This window comes from Molothrus aeneus, chromosome 23, assembly GCF_037042795.1.
Source record: "Molothrus aeneus isolate 106 chromosome 23, BPBGC_Maene_1.0, whole genome shotgun sequence".
NCBI classification, from domain to species: domain Eukaryota; kingdom Metazoa; phylum Chordata; class Aves; order Passeriformes; family Icteridae; genus Molothrus; species Molothrus aeneus.
Genome location: NC_089668.1, coordinates 1,135,001 through 1,147,516, shown reverse-complemented (window position 1 = coordinate 1,147,516; position 12,516 = coordinate 1,135,001). Strand labels below are relative to the sequence as shown.

At 51.3% G+C, this 12,516-nt stretch overlaps 2 protein-coding genes across 9 annotated transcripts in view; both read left to right on the top strand.

Moving 5' to 3' along the window:
* Window positions 1-1,309: 1,309 nt before the first annotated feature.
* NCMAP (non-compact myelin associated protein) lies at window positions 1,310-8,234 on the top strand. Of its 3 annotated transcripts, none has more exons than XM_066564772.1 (5): window positions 1,334-1,402; window positions 3,580-3,679; window positions 6,114-6,208; window positions 6,332-6,416; window positions 6,850-8,234. In XM_066564772.1, exons 3-5 carry the CDS (start codon window positions 6,124-6,126, stop codon window positions 6,989-6,991), a joined length of 312 nt encoding a protein of 103 aa, XP_066420869.1. In that variant the 5' UTR covers window positions 1,334-1,402; window positions 3,580-3,679; window positions 6,114-6,123; the 3' UTR covers window positions 6,992-8,234. The 3 variants fall into 3 exon arrangements, with proteins under 3 accessions (XP_066420868.1, XP_066420869.1, XP_066420870.1); XM_066564773.1 differs by lacking the exon at window positions 1,334-1,402 and adding an exon at window positions 1,689-3,484; XM_066564771.1 differs by lacking the exon at window positions 3,580-3,679 and having other exon boundaries at window positions 1,310-1,402.
* Window positions 8,235-10,233: 1,999 nt separating this feature from the next.
* SRRM1 (serine and arginine repetitive matrix 1) overlaps window positions 10,234-12,516 on the top strand; it is an 18,371-nt gene continuing 16,088 nt past the window's right edge. For all 6 annotated transcript variants that reach the window (XM_066564732.1, XM_066564731.1, XM_066564734.1 and 3 more), the window contains exon 1: window positions 10,234-10,318. In XM_066564732.1, the coding sequence (XP_066420829.1) occupies window positions 10,298-10,318 (21 nt within the window). In that variant the 5' untranslated portion in view covers window positions 10,234-10,297. The remainder of the gene's footprint in view (window positions 10,319-12,516) is intronic.

Genomic DNA, 12,516 nt, shown 5'->3' with positions numbered 1-12,516 from the left:
GGGGCTGCTTGAGGGTGACAGGTGAAGCAGCCCTCACACCACCCCTAACCTTACCTAAAAACCACCCCTGACCTGCTTGTTTCTGCAGGATGGGACAGTCATTGTAAGGAAATCAATCAAGGGAAATTTATCCCCTTGGAAAGATGATTGGTGAGTAATCCCTGCTGGGATTTCAGTCTCTGGTTTTAAGGAGCTGCACGGGCTTCAGTGAGATTGAGGTGGAAGTGACTAATGTGGGTCTTTGTAGCTGTACAAAACATTTGCTAAATAATTGGATCTGGAAACTCTGATTTCTGGTGGAAAAGCCTCTGTGGTTGTGTTCTGTGGGTTCTGTGTGGAAATCAGCCTGTGGTGGACACCAAAGTGAAGCATGAGCTGTGTTAAGGGTACAAATGTTTCTGGAGGAGGAAAGGGAGAGCTGCAAGGTAAGCAAGGACCTCATTTTTCATCCCAACTGGACTCTGGTCTTCCCAAGAAATCCACTGGAAATGTTTATGGACCATCAGGCCCCCCCTGTTGCTGCCTTCCATAGGGAGCTGGGATTCTGTAGGGAGCAGGTTTTCTCCTGTTTCAGGTTGCATTCCAAGGGAGGTGGGTGGTGAGGCTCTGGCTGCAGCTGGGGCAGCTGAGATGGAGAACTGGGGGAAACATCTCCTGCACAGCGGCTTGACAACCCTAAACCACGAATGGAGCCTGAATGAGGGCTGTGGCTTGTTCCTGTGTTTCCTGCTTTCCCCTGGGAGCAGCATCAGGCCCAGGCAGGGAACAGATCCCTTTTTAAAGTGTGATGTCCACAGGAAAAATCCAGCCAGGGACTGTGATCACACTTCTCTGGAGGATAAAGCCAACGAAGTACAAGTTAGAGGCGAGGATTCCTTTCCAGTTTGATCCTTTTGATTCCATTGACGAGTGGACAAAACGACTCATTCTGTCTCTGGGCTGAATGTGCTTGGGGATCCCGAAGTGCCTGGGAGACCTTTGGGCATGCAAGAGCCGCAAAAACCGGGCTGTTCCCAAAGCCTGGGAACTCCCGCTGTGAGACGGGGATTTATCCCAGATTCCTCCATCCCCTCAGCCGCTGCCCGGCGGGATCGGGGGCACCCGCAGCCCCGCACGGGCCCGGGGAGGCGGCGCTGGGGGCCGGGCCAGGCTGGGACGGGCGGCCCTGGGGAGGCACCTGCGGCGGCGGGGCTGTGCCGGGGCTCCCTCCGGCCGCAGCGGCACCGGGCTCCCCGCGGCAGCGGCGGGGCTGGGCTGGGCTGGGCTGGGCTGGGCTGGGCTGGGCAGCTCCGCGCCGGGGAAGGGGCGGGAGCGGCGGCGGGGGCAGCCCCGCAGCCCCGGCGGGCGGACGGAGCCGGAGCCGCTGCGGCAGCGCCGGAGCCCCGAGCCCGCAGCATCCTCCGTGAGTAGCGCCGGCTGAGGGTCGGGTGTAGGAACCGCTCTGAATGGGGATCATTGTAACCTTTCTGCCCTAAAACGGTCACTTTCTGCCCTAAAACTCTCTTCCTTTCTGCCTAAAGCTCTGTTCCTTTCCGCCCCGTTCCAAGCGATGGTTGCAGCGCGGTTACTCCGGGTTTGTGTGCGAGGCACTGTGGATGTACCACGGGAAACGCGAGTTCTTTATCGGTGCCTCCAAACCAGAGGGAGATAGAGAGCAGATGTCCTCGCACGTTTTTCTGTTCAGCTGCTGCTTGAGCAGTTGTTCCATCAATCGGGAGCCCGTAAGGGACGGCACTGGGACTGCCCTGGCACGGAGGAAAGGAACCCGCGCGGCTGTGGAAAGCTCATTCCATCGCCGGCGGTGTCCTTTCATCGCTGGGGACGCTGAATCTCTTGTCCTGCCTTATTCAATCCTGGCACTATAAATATGGGTTTGTTGGTGGTTATTTGTTTGTGGTTTTGGGTGGGGTTTTTTTTGTTGTTTTTTGTTTTTTGTTTTTTTGGGTTTTTTTGTTCTATAATTTTTTTTTTCTCCAATCTGCTGAGCAGCGTGCTGGAAAGAGCTGGCAGAGTAATATTTAACAGGAAAAGAACTCGAAAGCTCAGAGCATTGTGTTACAGTTCACTGAGTGTCTCCAGCACAGAACAAAACTACACTGCTTGTATTATTTGGGAACACACTGAAGCTGCTGACAGGTTTAAATGGTGATTTCTGGTTTTTCCTGGTAATTAATGTATTTAATGCCCCAGGAAGTCCTTGCTAAGGCAAGCGTAGCTTTTTGTAAACAGCTTTCACTGATGGGATGCATTGTGCTGGGTGGCAGGAGGGGTTGATTTAGTGATTACAAACCAGGAGACAAAGGCAGAGCAGAGACTTCAGGGTCTGACAGAGTTATTGTCCCTCTGTGGGTGCCACACTGGGGCACTGAGGCTTTGCCAAGGGGTCCTGGTGGAGAACAGGCTGCACGTGTGAGGTGTCAGCTGCTGTGTGTGTCTTCAGGGCTCTGCACAGGGAAGGTGCCTCACTGATTCAACAGTAGGCAAGAAATCCTGGGACTGCCTCTGAGCTGCTGTGAGCACTGAGGAGCCGTGTTTCTATGTGGCTCCTTTGTACTGTGTACAGAATTCTGTACATAGAGAAGCACAGAACAGGTTGGGTTTGAAAAGACCTTAAAGCCCATCCAGTGCCACCCCTGCCATGGCAGGGACACCTCCCACTGTCCCAGGCTGCTCCAAGTCCCAGTGTCCAGCCTGGCCTTGGGCACTGCCAGGGCTCCAGGGGCAGCCCCAGCTGCTCTGGGTACCCTGTGCCAGGGCCTGCCCACCCTCACAAGGAAGAAGTTTTTCCCAATATCCCATCCATCCCTGCCTCTGGCAGTGGGAAGCCATTCCCCCTTGCGCTGCCTGCATTAAAAGCCCCTCTCCCTCCTTTTTATATGAGCCTTTAATTGCTGGCTTTAAAGAAAATCTAATTGGGCAACATGCAGGTCACAGTCTGGTTTAGACACTGCTCTGGATGAGTCAGTGACAGAAGTCTACCAAGTTTATATTTCCAGGCATGGCTTTAGAAATGAGGGTGTTCCTTTGGGGGGTCCTGTTGCCACTTCTTGTCACCTGTGGGAGCTGAGGGGTTTTGGTGCCTCTCATGATCTAAACCAGGCAGGTGAAATTACTGAGGGGTTTTTAGTTGGTGCTACTGCCCAGAGCTGCCTGCAGTTTGTGCCCCTCTGTCTTGGCAAGGCAATGAACTGCTTTTAATGTGTGTTTTTGCAGCAGCTCAACCTGGGCAGCTCATGCCAGAACCTGAGAAGATGCTTATGTAAAGGTGCTGCCCTGGCATGGGGACACTCAGGCTCGCACAGGGAGGGTTGTTTGCCTCAGGCCACTTTCAACTTGGGCTTTTCTTTCCTCCTTCCTCCCTTTTTGGAGCCTCTCACGGTAAACCCAGGCACGTTCAGGTCTCACTGAAGGACATTATGTTTTCATTACTCCTGAAATCACAGCTTGCCTCAATCCCTGGCCGTGTTCCCGGGCTGCTGGGAAGGTGAGGGCAGGAACAGCTCCATGCAAACCCCACCTTTTCCCAGGTGAAAGCTCTGAATCTGCATCCTCCTAACCAGCACCTGCCTTCCCTGGCAGGGAGCTGCCTCTCCAAGTCCAGCCACCCTGGAAAAACCCTCAAACAATTCCCTCTGTTCCCTGTGACCCCTGTGCTGGAACTGCCAGGTGCTGCTGACAGGTGAGCTCTGATCCCCATCTCCTCACAAACAAACCCAGCCCAGCAGGGCAGGAGCAGCAGAAGGGAGGCTTTGGAAAAGGGGGCACCGCTCCCCCTTGCCAGAACAACCCATCCCCTGTATCTGCCAAGGTGTTTGAAATGGAAACGTGCCCAAAGCTGAACTTTATGGAAACATTTCCAGCTCCATAACGTGGGGATGCAAAAATAACCAGCAGTGTGGAGAGTGAGAGTGAATGAGAGGCTCTGAGAGCCCAGGCAGGTGTGTGTGCACAGGGGGAAGTGCAGCCCTGTGTCATGGACAAAGAATGTCCTGTGATTACTGTATCAAAGTCCACTTCTTCTCCCCTGCTGAATGGCTTTTATCCAGCACTCCTGATTTTCCAAACGTTTTTCTGAACAGAGTAGGATCCAGGCTGAAAATCAGTAGGTTCCCATGGATTTTGCTGGGCTTTTCTGGGTCTTTCTTGCAGCAGAGGCTTGGTCAGGTGTAACCTGCTGATTCACAGGGCAGGAATGGAGCTGGGACTCCAGGTAAGAGCAGGACTGGCACCTTCCACCCTGGCTGGAGACACTGACCTTGCAGCTCACAAAGCAGAAAAATCCCAACCTGCTGCAGTTTTCAAACTGCACCTCAACTGGTGCAGCCTGCTGGATAAATTAATCCCTTTCATAAACAGGTGGTTTCACTACAACAATAAAAATTCTTTGGGTGGGGGTGACTCATGCACAAACAGCTCCCCATTCCCAAGATGGTTTGAGAGGGAAGGTAGGAAGGATGAATATTTCATGGCTTAATATTAAAATATTCAGCTTTACTTATTTGGAGTTTTTATTTTGGTAGCCAGAGGAGGAAAAAAAGGCTTCTCTAGGTCTGGCATTTGCACTGCCCGAGTCAGGAGCCATAAGGTGAGAGCTGGATGTGGCTTTTTCTGAATTATGCCCACAGTCAGAACACTTGCTCAGCTTTTCATGAAGAGTCTCTTGAGCCTCTGCTGCCACTGGTTAAACCTTTTTCCATATGGGAGGAGGGGTGGGGAGACAGGAACAGCTGTCCCTGAGCTCTGGGGCTCCCAGGTCCCTCTGAGGTGTGTGTGAGCCCTGTGCTGGACAATAGGGCTGGGCAGAGTCTAAACACAAAATATTTCAGCTGATGCTCATGTTGCTGAAGTAACTTGGCCTTGGCTAAACAAAGGAATCATTCACTCACAGGAGAATGACCCAGTTACAGGCTTGTGGCAAAGTTATTTTGGTTTTTAGATTAAAAGAAGAAAACCAAACTTTTAACTTGAGAGGACTGGAGTATTTGAAGAGTGGCCCTTGCAGTTCTGATCCTGCATCCCAGTCAGACACCAACCACTTCTCTTCCTGCTGCTTCCTGATCCCTCTATTCCTCACTGACCTGCTCTGCAGGTTTTTAATTGGTATTAATTTTTATTACCAACTGATTTCCACTGAATTATTTCTGGCTATTGTTTATCTTGTGCTGTGTAAAATTAAAGTTACCATGCCACAGTATCCCAGGGGAGCACCAGAGTCCTGCCTGGCTCTACTGAGCAGCATCTGAAGTGGGAAACTCAGTTCCATATCAAGTGCTGAAGGATAATTTACTTTTCAAGGGGCAGTTGGAGTGTCTCAGCTCTGGGACTGGGAGCTGAGCTGGTTCCAGAGGGCTCTTTGAAGTGGTGCTCACACCCCTCTAGGGCTGAAGGAGCCCTTTAATGGCTCAGGTTTCCAGGGACACTTGGAAAACCCTTTTAAAACCAGCAAACATCCCGGCTGCTCTTTCCAGAGCCACACTTTTACCCACCAAAACACAGGCATGTTTTCAGCTGTGCCCTTGGAAGTTCAGCCACTTCCAATAACAGACCTGAGCTGACACTGGGCTGAACTCACAACCTCCTGCCACAGCCACGTTGCAATGCTCAGGGGCTGGTGTTTGTCCCAACACTTTTGGAGCTCCAAGTGAAGGGGCTAAATGGTTTTTCTTCTCCATGTTAGATGAATGAAGCTCCTTTAAATTCTATTTTATAATGGAATTTTTAAACCTTTCTGTGATCAGTTTTTCCTTTCCCTCAAGACATTGCTGAATTCTGGATGCAGAATCCTTCACACTCTTTTGCTCAGTGATCTGAATCTCAACCGGAGGCAATAAGCCAAAATCCCAAAGCATTTAAGATAGATAATTGTGTTTATATCTTATTTTATCCTATTACCACTGACCAGGGGATATTTTGAGGCAAATTGCTCAAGATTGTACCAAAGTTTCCATCGTACCAATTTCGAATTTCCATTCCCTCAGCAGGGCCAGGTCTCCACTACAACGAAAACATGAAGAACCCCAGTTCAGTGAGCCTTTGGTGGGCAGTTGCCTAATTAGCACTGTGAAATTTGGGTTAAGATTTTAGGATTTCACTCCTCTTTTTCCCCTTTGCAGCCGACTCAAGATGACAACGGCCACGCCACTGACCAATAACACTCAGCTCTCAGTGAATGTGACCACAAAGTCCCAAGAACACAATCTCTATCAAAGTAAGGAAAGGACTGGGGTGGTGGCTCTTTTTGGTTTTAAGTGGACTTTGAACTTATCAAACTTCAAACACTACAGTGACAATTTTGTAAATATGGCTTTTTTCCCTTCCTGCTTCTCTCCAGGCTCTGGAGCAATAGTTGCTGCCATCGTGGTGGGGGTGATTATCATTTTCACAGTGGTTCTGCTCATCCTGAAAACATACAACAGGTACGTGACCAAGCCAAACCAGGATGGACCAAAGTCCCTGCTCCCAGCTCACAGAGCATTCCAGGGCTCACTGCTGAAAATTCCCAGGAGACTCTAAGCACTGACGTGCTGATTGCAGTGCACTGGATCTCACTGGCAGTGCTCTGTGGCTGGATCTTAGGAAGCACAAAGAGCTCCTTGATGGGGGCTGCATGGTGGGAGCTCTTTTTAGGGATTCCTGGTGGTGCAGGGAAGGTCTGAGTGTGCACCCAGGCTGCCAGAGGGAGAGCTTGATTCCTCACTTCTCAGAGCTCACACGTTCTGGGAGGACTTTTGGTATCTCAGGGATGAAATCCTGGCTTGGCTTGACTGGGTTGTGTGGGAACCTCCCCAAAACTTACCCTGGGAGAGGAGAGCCCAGCCCAGGTGCCAATTCCCCTTTTACCTTTGCCAGGCGCATGCGAGTGCGGCGGGAGCTGGAACCCAAAGGCTCCAAGCTGGCAGTGCCACCTCCTGTGGGGCACAGCAGCCACAGCCTGGCCCAGCAGCCCTCGGTGACCTTCATCCCTGTGGACATCCACCTGCAGAGCAGGTAACCATTCACCTGCCAGAGAAGAGATGGAACTGTCACCCCACGGAGCTGGGACTGCTCAGAGCTGCACTGGCAGCAGCAGCCAGTGTTATTCCCTCTGTGAAGTGATTCAAACCCTGGTTCCTTGCTTTGGGAGGAAAAACCAGAGGTCTGGACACTTCTGCTGTGGCTGAAATAACAGGTGGAGGTCTAGGAATCATCGGGATGGCAGCGAGGCCTCCTCTGGGTCTGATAAACCAGGAAGAGAAGATGCCCAGGTTTGGTGGAGCTTTTGCTTCCTCAGAGACTCTGCACCCTCTCTGTTCTGCTGATGAACTGGAGGAAAAGTCTGGACATGCCCCAAAGCCAGGTTGGACCTGAGTTTGTTAGGAGTTACATGGAAGAGGTTTGTGGATTATCAAAATTGTATTTATCTTTACTCATATTTCATGTTTCTAATCTCACATATGTACAGGTTGAGGAAAAGTTCCTTCTTATTTTCAAGTATTTTTAAACTATTTCTATAAACTCTGTAACTCTCCATTTCTGAAGGAACTCAGTGTCTGAGGGGTTTCACTCTCAATTCAGGTTCATGGCTGGAGCTGTCTTAGAATGCTCTGTCTTACACAAAATCTGAGTCCTTTAACTGAAAAAAATAAGCATGGAAATAGAAAAAACCAGCTTGGACAAAGCAGGGGAGGCTCTGTGCAGCCCCAATGTGCCGCTCACCCTGCAGGGCTTTGTTCTCTGGTGCAGCCCAACTATTTTTAGCCGTTTTTTATTCTCAAACCAACCCGAAGCGAGGCTGTTCTGTGAGTGTCAGGGCTGTGGGTGTGCAGCAGTGGCACAAAGGAATTCCCAGGGACACTCGGAGCCCACGGGGTGGGAACACTGAGCACCATTGTCAGCCACTGACTGCCAGATTGTCTGAGATTTTATATTTTGTATTTTTTTCCAATAAGCTTGGATCTCTTGAGCAGGTCAGTTTAACTAACTGGTGATTTTTACTGTGCAGGAACTAAATTCAATTACTTTGCAATATTCTTTTTTGGCTGAAACTGTGGAGCACGGTTTGGATTCCAAACCAAATATTGAGACAGCTGTTTGTGAAGTTTCTGAATCTCCTTGTAAATATTTCTCCTGTCCTGCTTCTTTACCTTATTTTTTGTGGCAGGGAGGATTGATTTAAGAATTCAAAAGGGACAGCAGATGCACATCTCATTTTTTTTCCAAAAAAATATAAAGGAGCTGGTTTTCTGTTTCTGTCTCTGGATGTTCTCTGAGCAGTTCCATGGGATCAAAATCAAGATTTTTGGGGAAGATAAGCCCATCTTACTGTTGTTGTTTTTAACATCCCTAGCCAGACCCACTTGTAGCACATTTTGTTTACTTTCCATTTGCTTCATTTCAAGCCAGCACAGTTGACAAGCAGAGTAAGCAGAACTACTGCAAGCAGCTCCAGTTTCACAGAATTACTATTGCTGGCAGCAGAATTGGCTGCTGGGGCCACACCAGCATTGCTCCAGCTGAAAAATTCAAATACCACTAAAATCTGCATCACATTGGCACCTCCTGGGAGGCCCCACAACCCCTCCTGGCAGCAAAAGCCAGAGCTTGTGCTGAGCAAGCAAAACACCTTCTCAAGGAACAAAAATCCCTGCTCTGTGCCATTTGCTGTGGATTTGAGCTTTCCAGGAACAATCCCACACTCTCCCTGCCCTGGTAACATCAGCTGCCTCAGGGCTGATCCAACCTGTCCTGATTTGGCCCCCAGGTTCCACTTCCAAACACAGAGATTTTGGGAATGCTCCCCCTCAGCTGGCCCTGCCCTGCAAGAATCAATTGTTGGTTTTTTCCTCCTGAAAGTTCTACAGGATCTTCATCAGGTCAGATCCTCCAGCTGGAATTTCACTGATCCAGATACTCTGGAAAAATGTTTAATTTTTCACTGCTGGGTAAGTCCTGAACCCAAAACTCAGCTCTCCCCCCTGATTTCCATCCTCCCTTGTCCCAGCAGAGGGCACGGAGCTCCACCTAGTGTCCTCCTGCCTTCCCACGGGCTCTAAGTCCTGTTCCTCAACAAAAACATAAAGCAATTCCAGCTTCAGCTGTCACCTTTACTGAAGTCCCTCATCCACAGTGCCAGGGCTGTGGAGCAACCGAGTCAAGCACTGTCCCAAGTTTGGCCGTGCAAGACTCAGATTACTACAAGTCTAAGCAGATAAAATATGATCATTTCCCTTGGGTTTTATTCCTGAGCCCCATAACCAATTTATTTCCCAAAAATGCATCCGTAATTCAGCCCAGAAGGAGCCACAGAGATCAGTGACCCACACCAGTCACACCAGTTTGTCCGGAGTGGGATGGGCTGGAGAGCTCATGACTTCTCCTTGGGACCAGAAAGGCAGGGAGCTGCTGGAGGGGGTCCAGTGGAGGCCACAAGGATGATTCGGGGTCTGGAGCATCTCCCTGATGAGGAGAGACTGCAGGAGGTGGGCCTGGTTATTCTGGAGGAGGGAAGGCTGAGAGGGCATCCCATAAACCCATAAAATACCCCAAGGGCTGTCAGAGGATGGTACCAGGATCTGTTCAGGGACAGGATGAGGAGCAATGGCCATAAAATAAAACACAAAGAGTTCCACCTCAACGTGAGGAAGAACTTCTTTTCATGAGGTTGGCAGAGCCCTGGAACAGCTGCCCAGGGAGGGCTGGAGTCTCCCTCTGTGGGGACATCCCAAACCCACCTGGACGTGTCCCTGTGCCACCTGGTGACCCTGCCTGGGCACGGGTTGGGCTGGGACATCGCCAGAGGCCCCCTCCAACCCCAACTCTTCTGTGACCTCTTCAGAGCCCTGCCTTGCGCCCAGGGACGGACCTCCGTTATTCTGGGAAGGAGCCGAGGGGCATTGCCGAGAGGTCGCTGCCGGGGGCTGAGGCGGCTGCGCCCTCACGACCCGGACCGGCCCCGCCGCCAGCCCTGAGGGAGCCGCGGCCGTGAGGGCACCGGAGATCTCGCGAGACACCGACATCAGCAATAGCTGCGGGGGCCAACATCTCGCGAGAGCGCGACTCACTGACGCGCTCACCCCCGCGCGCGCGCCGGAGCAGCCGCCCTCTCTCATTGGCCCGGCTCCCGCGCGCGCGCCGGCGCTCCGCCAATCAGCAAGCTGCGCAGGGAAACCCTGCGCGGCGCGCGCCTGTCTCCGCCCACCCCTTCGCGCCCCTCCCGCCTTCCCTCCCTCCCCCACACCCCCGGCACGGCTGAGGGGGCGCGCGGTGCACGCCGGGACGGCAGCGCGCGCCGCGGCCGGGAGGAGGCGGAGGAGCCAAGATGGACGCCGGGTTCTTCCGCGTAAGTGCCGGCCCGGGGGGCCATGAGGGAGGGCGGTTGGACGGCGCGGCGGCCCCGCCGGGGCACGGGGGCACCGCCCGGCCCCGCTGCAGGCCCGCGCTGGAACCGCGCTGCCCCGCGCGGCGCCGCCATGCCCCCCCGCCCCCGCCCTGCGCAGGCTCCTCGCCGCGGAGAAAATGGCGGCGGGAAGAGGCCGCGGCGGCGCGGCCCGGGCGGCAGCGCAGGGATCGCGCGGCTCCGGGCCGGACTCGGCACGGGGGGAGGCTCCGCGGGCGCCCCCGGGGCTGCGCTCCCCGGCCAGGCTCCTCACGGGGCCCGGAGCGGCCCCGGCCCCGGAGGTCCCGACCCACGCGGGGCCGTGTCACCGCTGCTACCCCCAGGCGCGGGGGGGAGAGGGGCCGAAGGGCTCCGAGCGGCCAGCCCGGGTTTGCGCTGTCCGCGCTCTTTAGTGGCCACGGTCAAAGGAAATAAACAACCCTGCCCCTATTTTTAGTGAGGTTTTTTTTTTTTAGAGGTTTTAAAGTGTATTCATAGCAAAAAGAAGTTGGGCTGTATTCATACGTTGGTATTTTATTTTTAATCTTTGAGTTTCTTCTCTAGTCTTAGAGCTGTGCTGCATTTTCTGCAGAGACCGTGAAACCTGCACAGGGTCTATTTCTTTCAGTCTATTTCCTCCATTAATTGAAATGACCTTATTTTGGGGGTTTCCGTGATAATTTTTGAGAACCAATCTAAATTTCAAGGTTCATTCATTTGTTTAGCCCATATTATTTTCATTTCCTTTCCTTGTAAAGCAGAGCAGCGCACATAACCCCTCCCTTAGTTCAGTTCTGTGTTCATGGACTAACTTGAGAAAAATAATTGCAGATTAATTCTGCACTTGTTCTAATGCAGTTGTTAAAAGGTTTACAGTTGATTGACAGCAGGATTACTGGCGCTGAAAACTCTGGATTAGAACTCTCATATTCTTTTAAACTGGCTTGTTGAAGGTGGCATTTTATAAAAACCAAAGCAGCATGGCACAGAAATGGGGCTGTGAAGTGTTCTGGTTTTATTCTGAGTTCAGGAGGAACCAAATGTGAAATGACAGAAATGCAGCAGAGCAGCAATTTACATTCCCCATACCAAGCAACCTCCTATTTATAATTCTGTCAGTTCTTCTCATTTCTGTGAAGTTTCAGTGCAAACTTATTTTGTCTGTCTTTAAACTCCTGCAGCCCCCTTGCTCTGTCCTGTTTGGTTCCCTTTGCTGCTTGCCACGTGTTATTATCAAGGAACTTCCTTTCCATTTCCCTTCTGGGTTGTGAAATAATTTTAAAAAACCCCAAAAGAACATTCAGTTGTTGAATGAACTGGCAAGTATTGCAGGTTTTTTTGTAACGCACACACAGACTGCAAATACTGTAAAGAGTTTCAATCCCTGGCAGTGCCTGTGCCACAGTCAGACTTTAGGATTCCCATGTTCTGGAACAGCAGCTGGGAATTGTCAGTGGGTTGTTCCCTTTTAATAACTGATGACTTTGCAACATGTTATATTGCTAATTCCAGGTGCTTTCTGACCAAAGTGAGCTTAGAATTTGGGGTTTTCTCTTCTTCATTATAATTTAATTCCTTGACATTTTATATTTTTGCTTGTGCTGAGCCCTGCTCTTCCCTTGAGAACTCCCTGTATAAAATTCCCTGGTTTCCCTCAGTGCTTTCCAGAATAAACTTCCCCAGCTGTGGGTTTGTCCTCAGTCAGGAGCAGCCCATCAGGGCCTGGCTGCAGCCCTGCGTCTCCTCTAATCCTGCCTGGTTCTGTTCAAGCTCTGCCAGTAAATTTTCCAGAGCTGGACTCCAGGCCTTTCCCTCCATAATGAATTAACCTACAGCTCCTGTCCATGGAAGTGGAGCCAGTTGGTGAACTTTTAACAGAGCAGGATCAATAAAATGCATTCTTTGTACTTCTCTTTGCCTCAGGGAAGCTGCCCAAAGGTTTCAGGGGTATCAGTGTGAGCAAACAGGACATTTTGGTTCCTGGACAGAGGAAAACCACTTTATTTTTTTTTCTAAAGGAATTAATAAAGCCTTTTCCTGGCAGTTTGAGGCTGCTAATACTTTAATTTGTGGGCAGTGCTGGGGGGTTATGATTGAGGTGTCACTGTGGGGCTCAGGAGCTGCTCACCCAAAATCCTCAGCACTTGGTGAGAGCTCAAATT

Coding starts and splice junctions, on each gene's coding strand:
- NCMAP (XM_066564771.1), top strand. CDS start 6,124: ATGACAACGGCCACGCCACTGACCAATAACACTCAGCTCTCAGTGAAT. Junction 6,209..6,331: donor AGAACACAATCTCTATCAAA/GTAAGGAAAGGA, acceptor GCTTCTCTCCAG/GCTCTGGAGCAATAGTTGCT. Junction 6,417..6,849: donor ATCCTGAAAACATACAACAG/GTACGTGACCAA, acceptor TACCTTTGCCAG/GCGCATGCGAGTGCGGCGGG.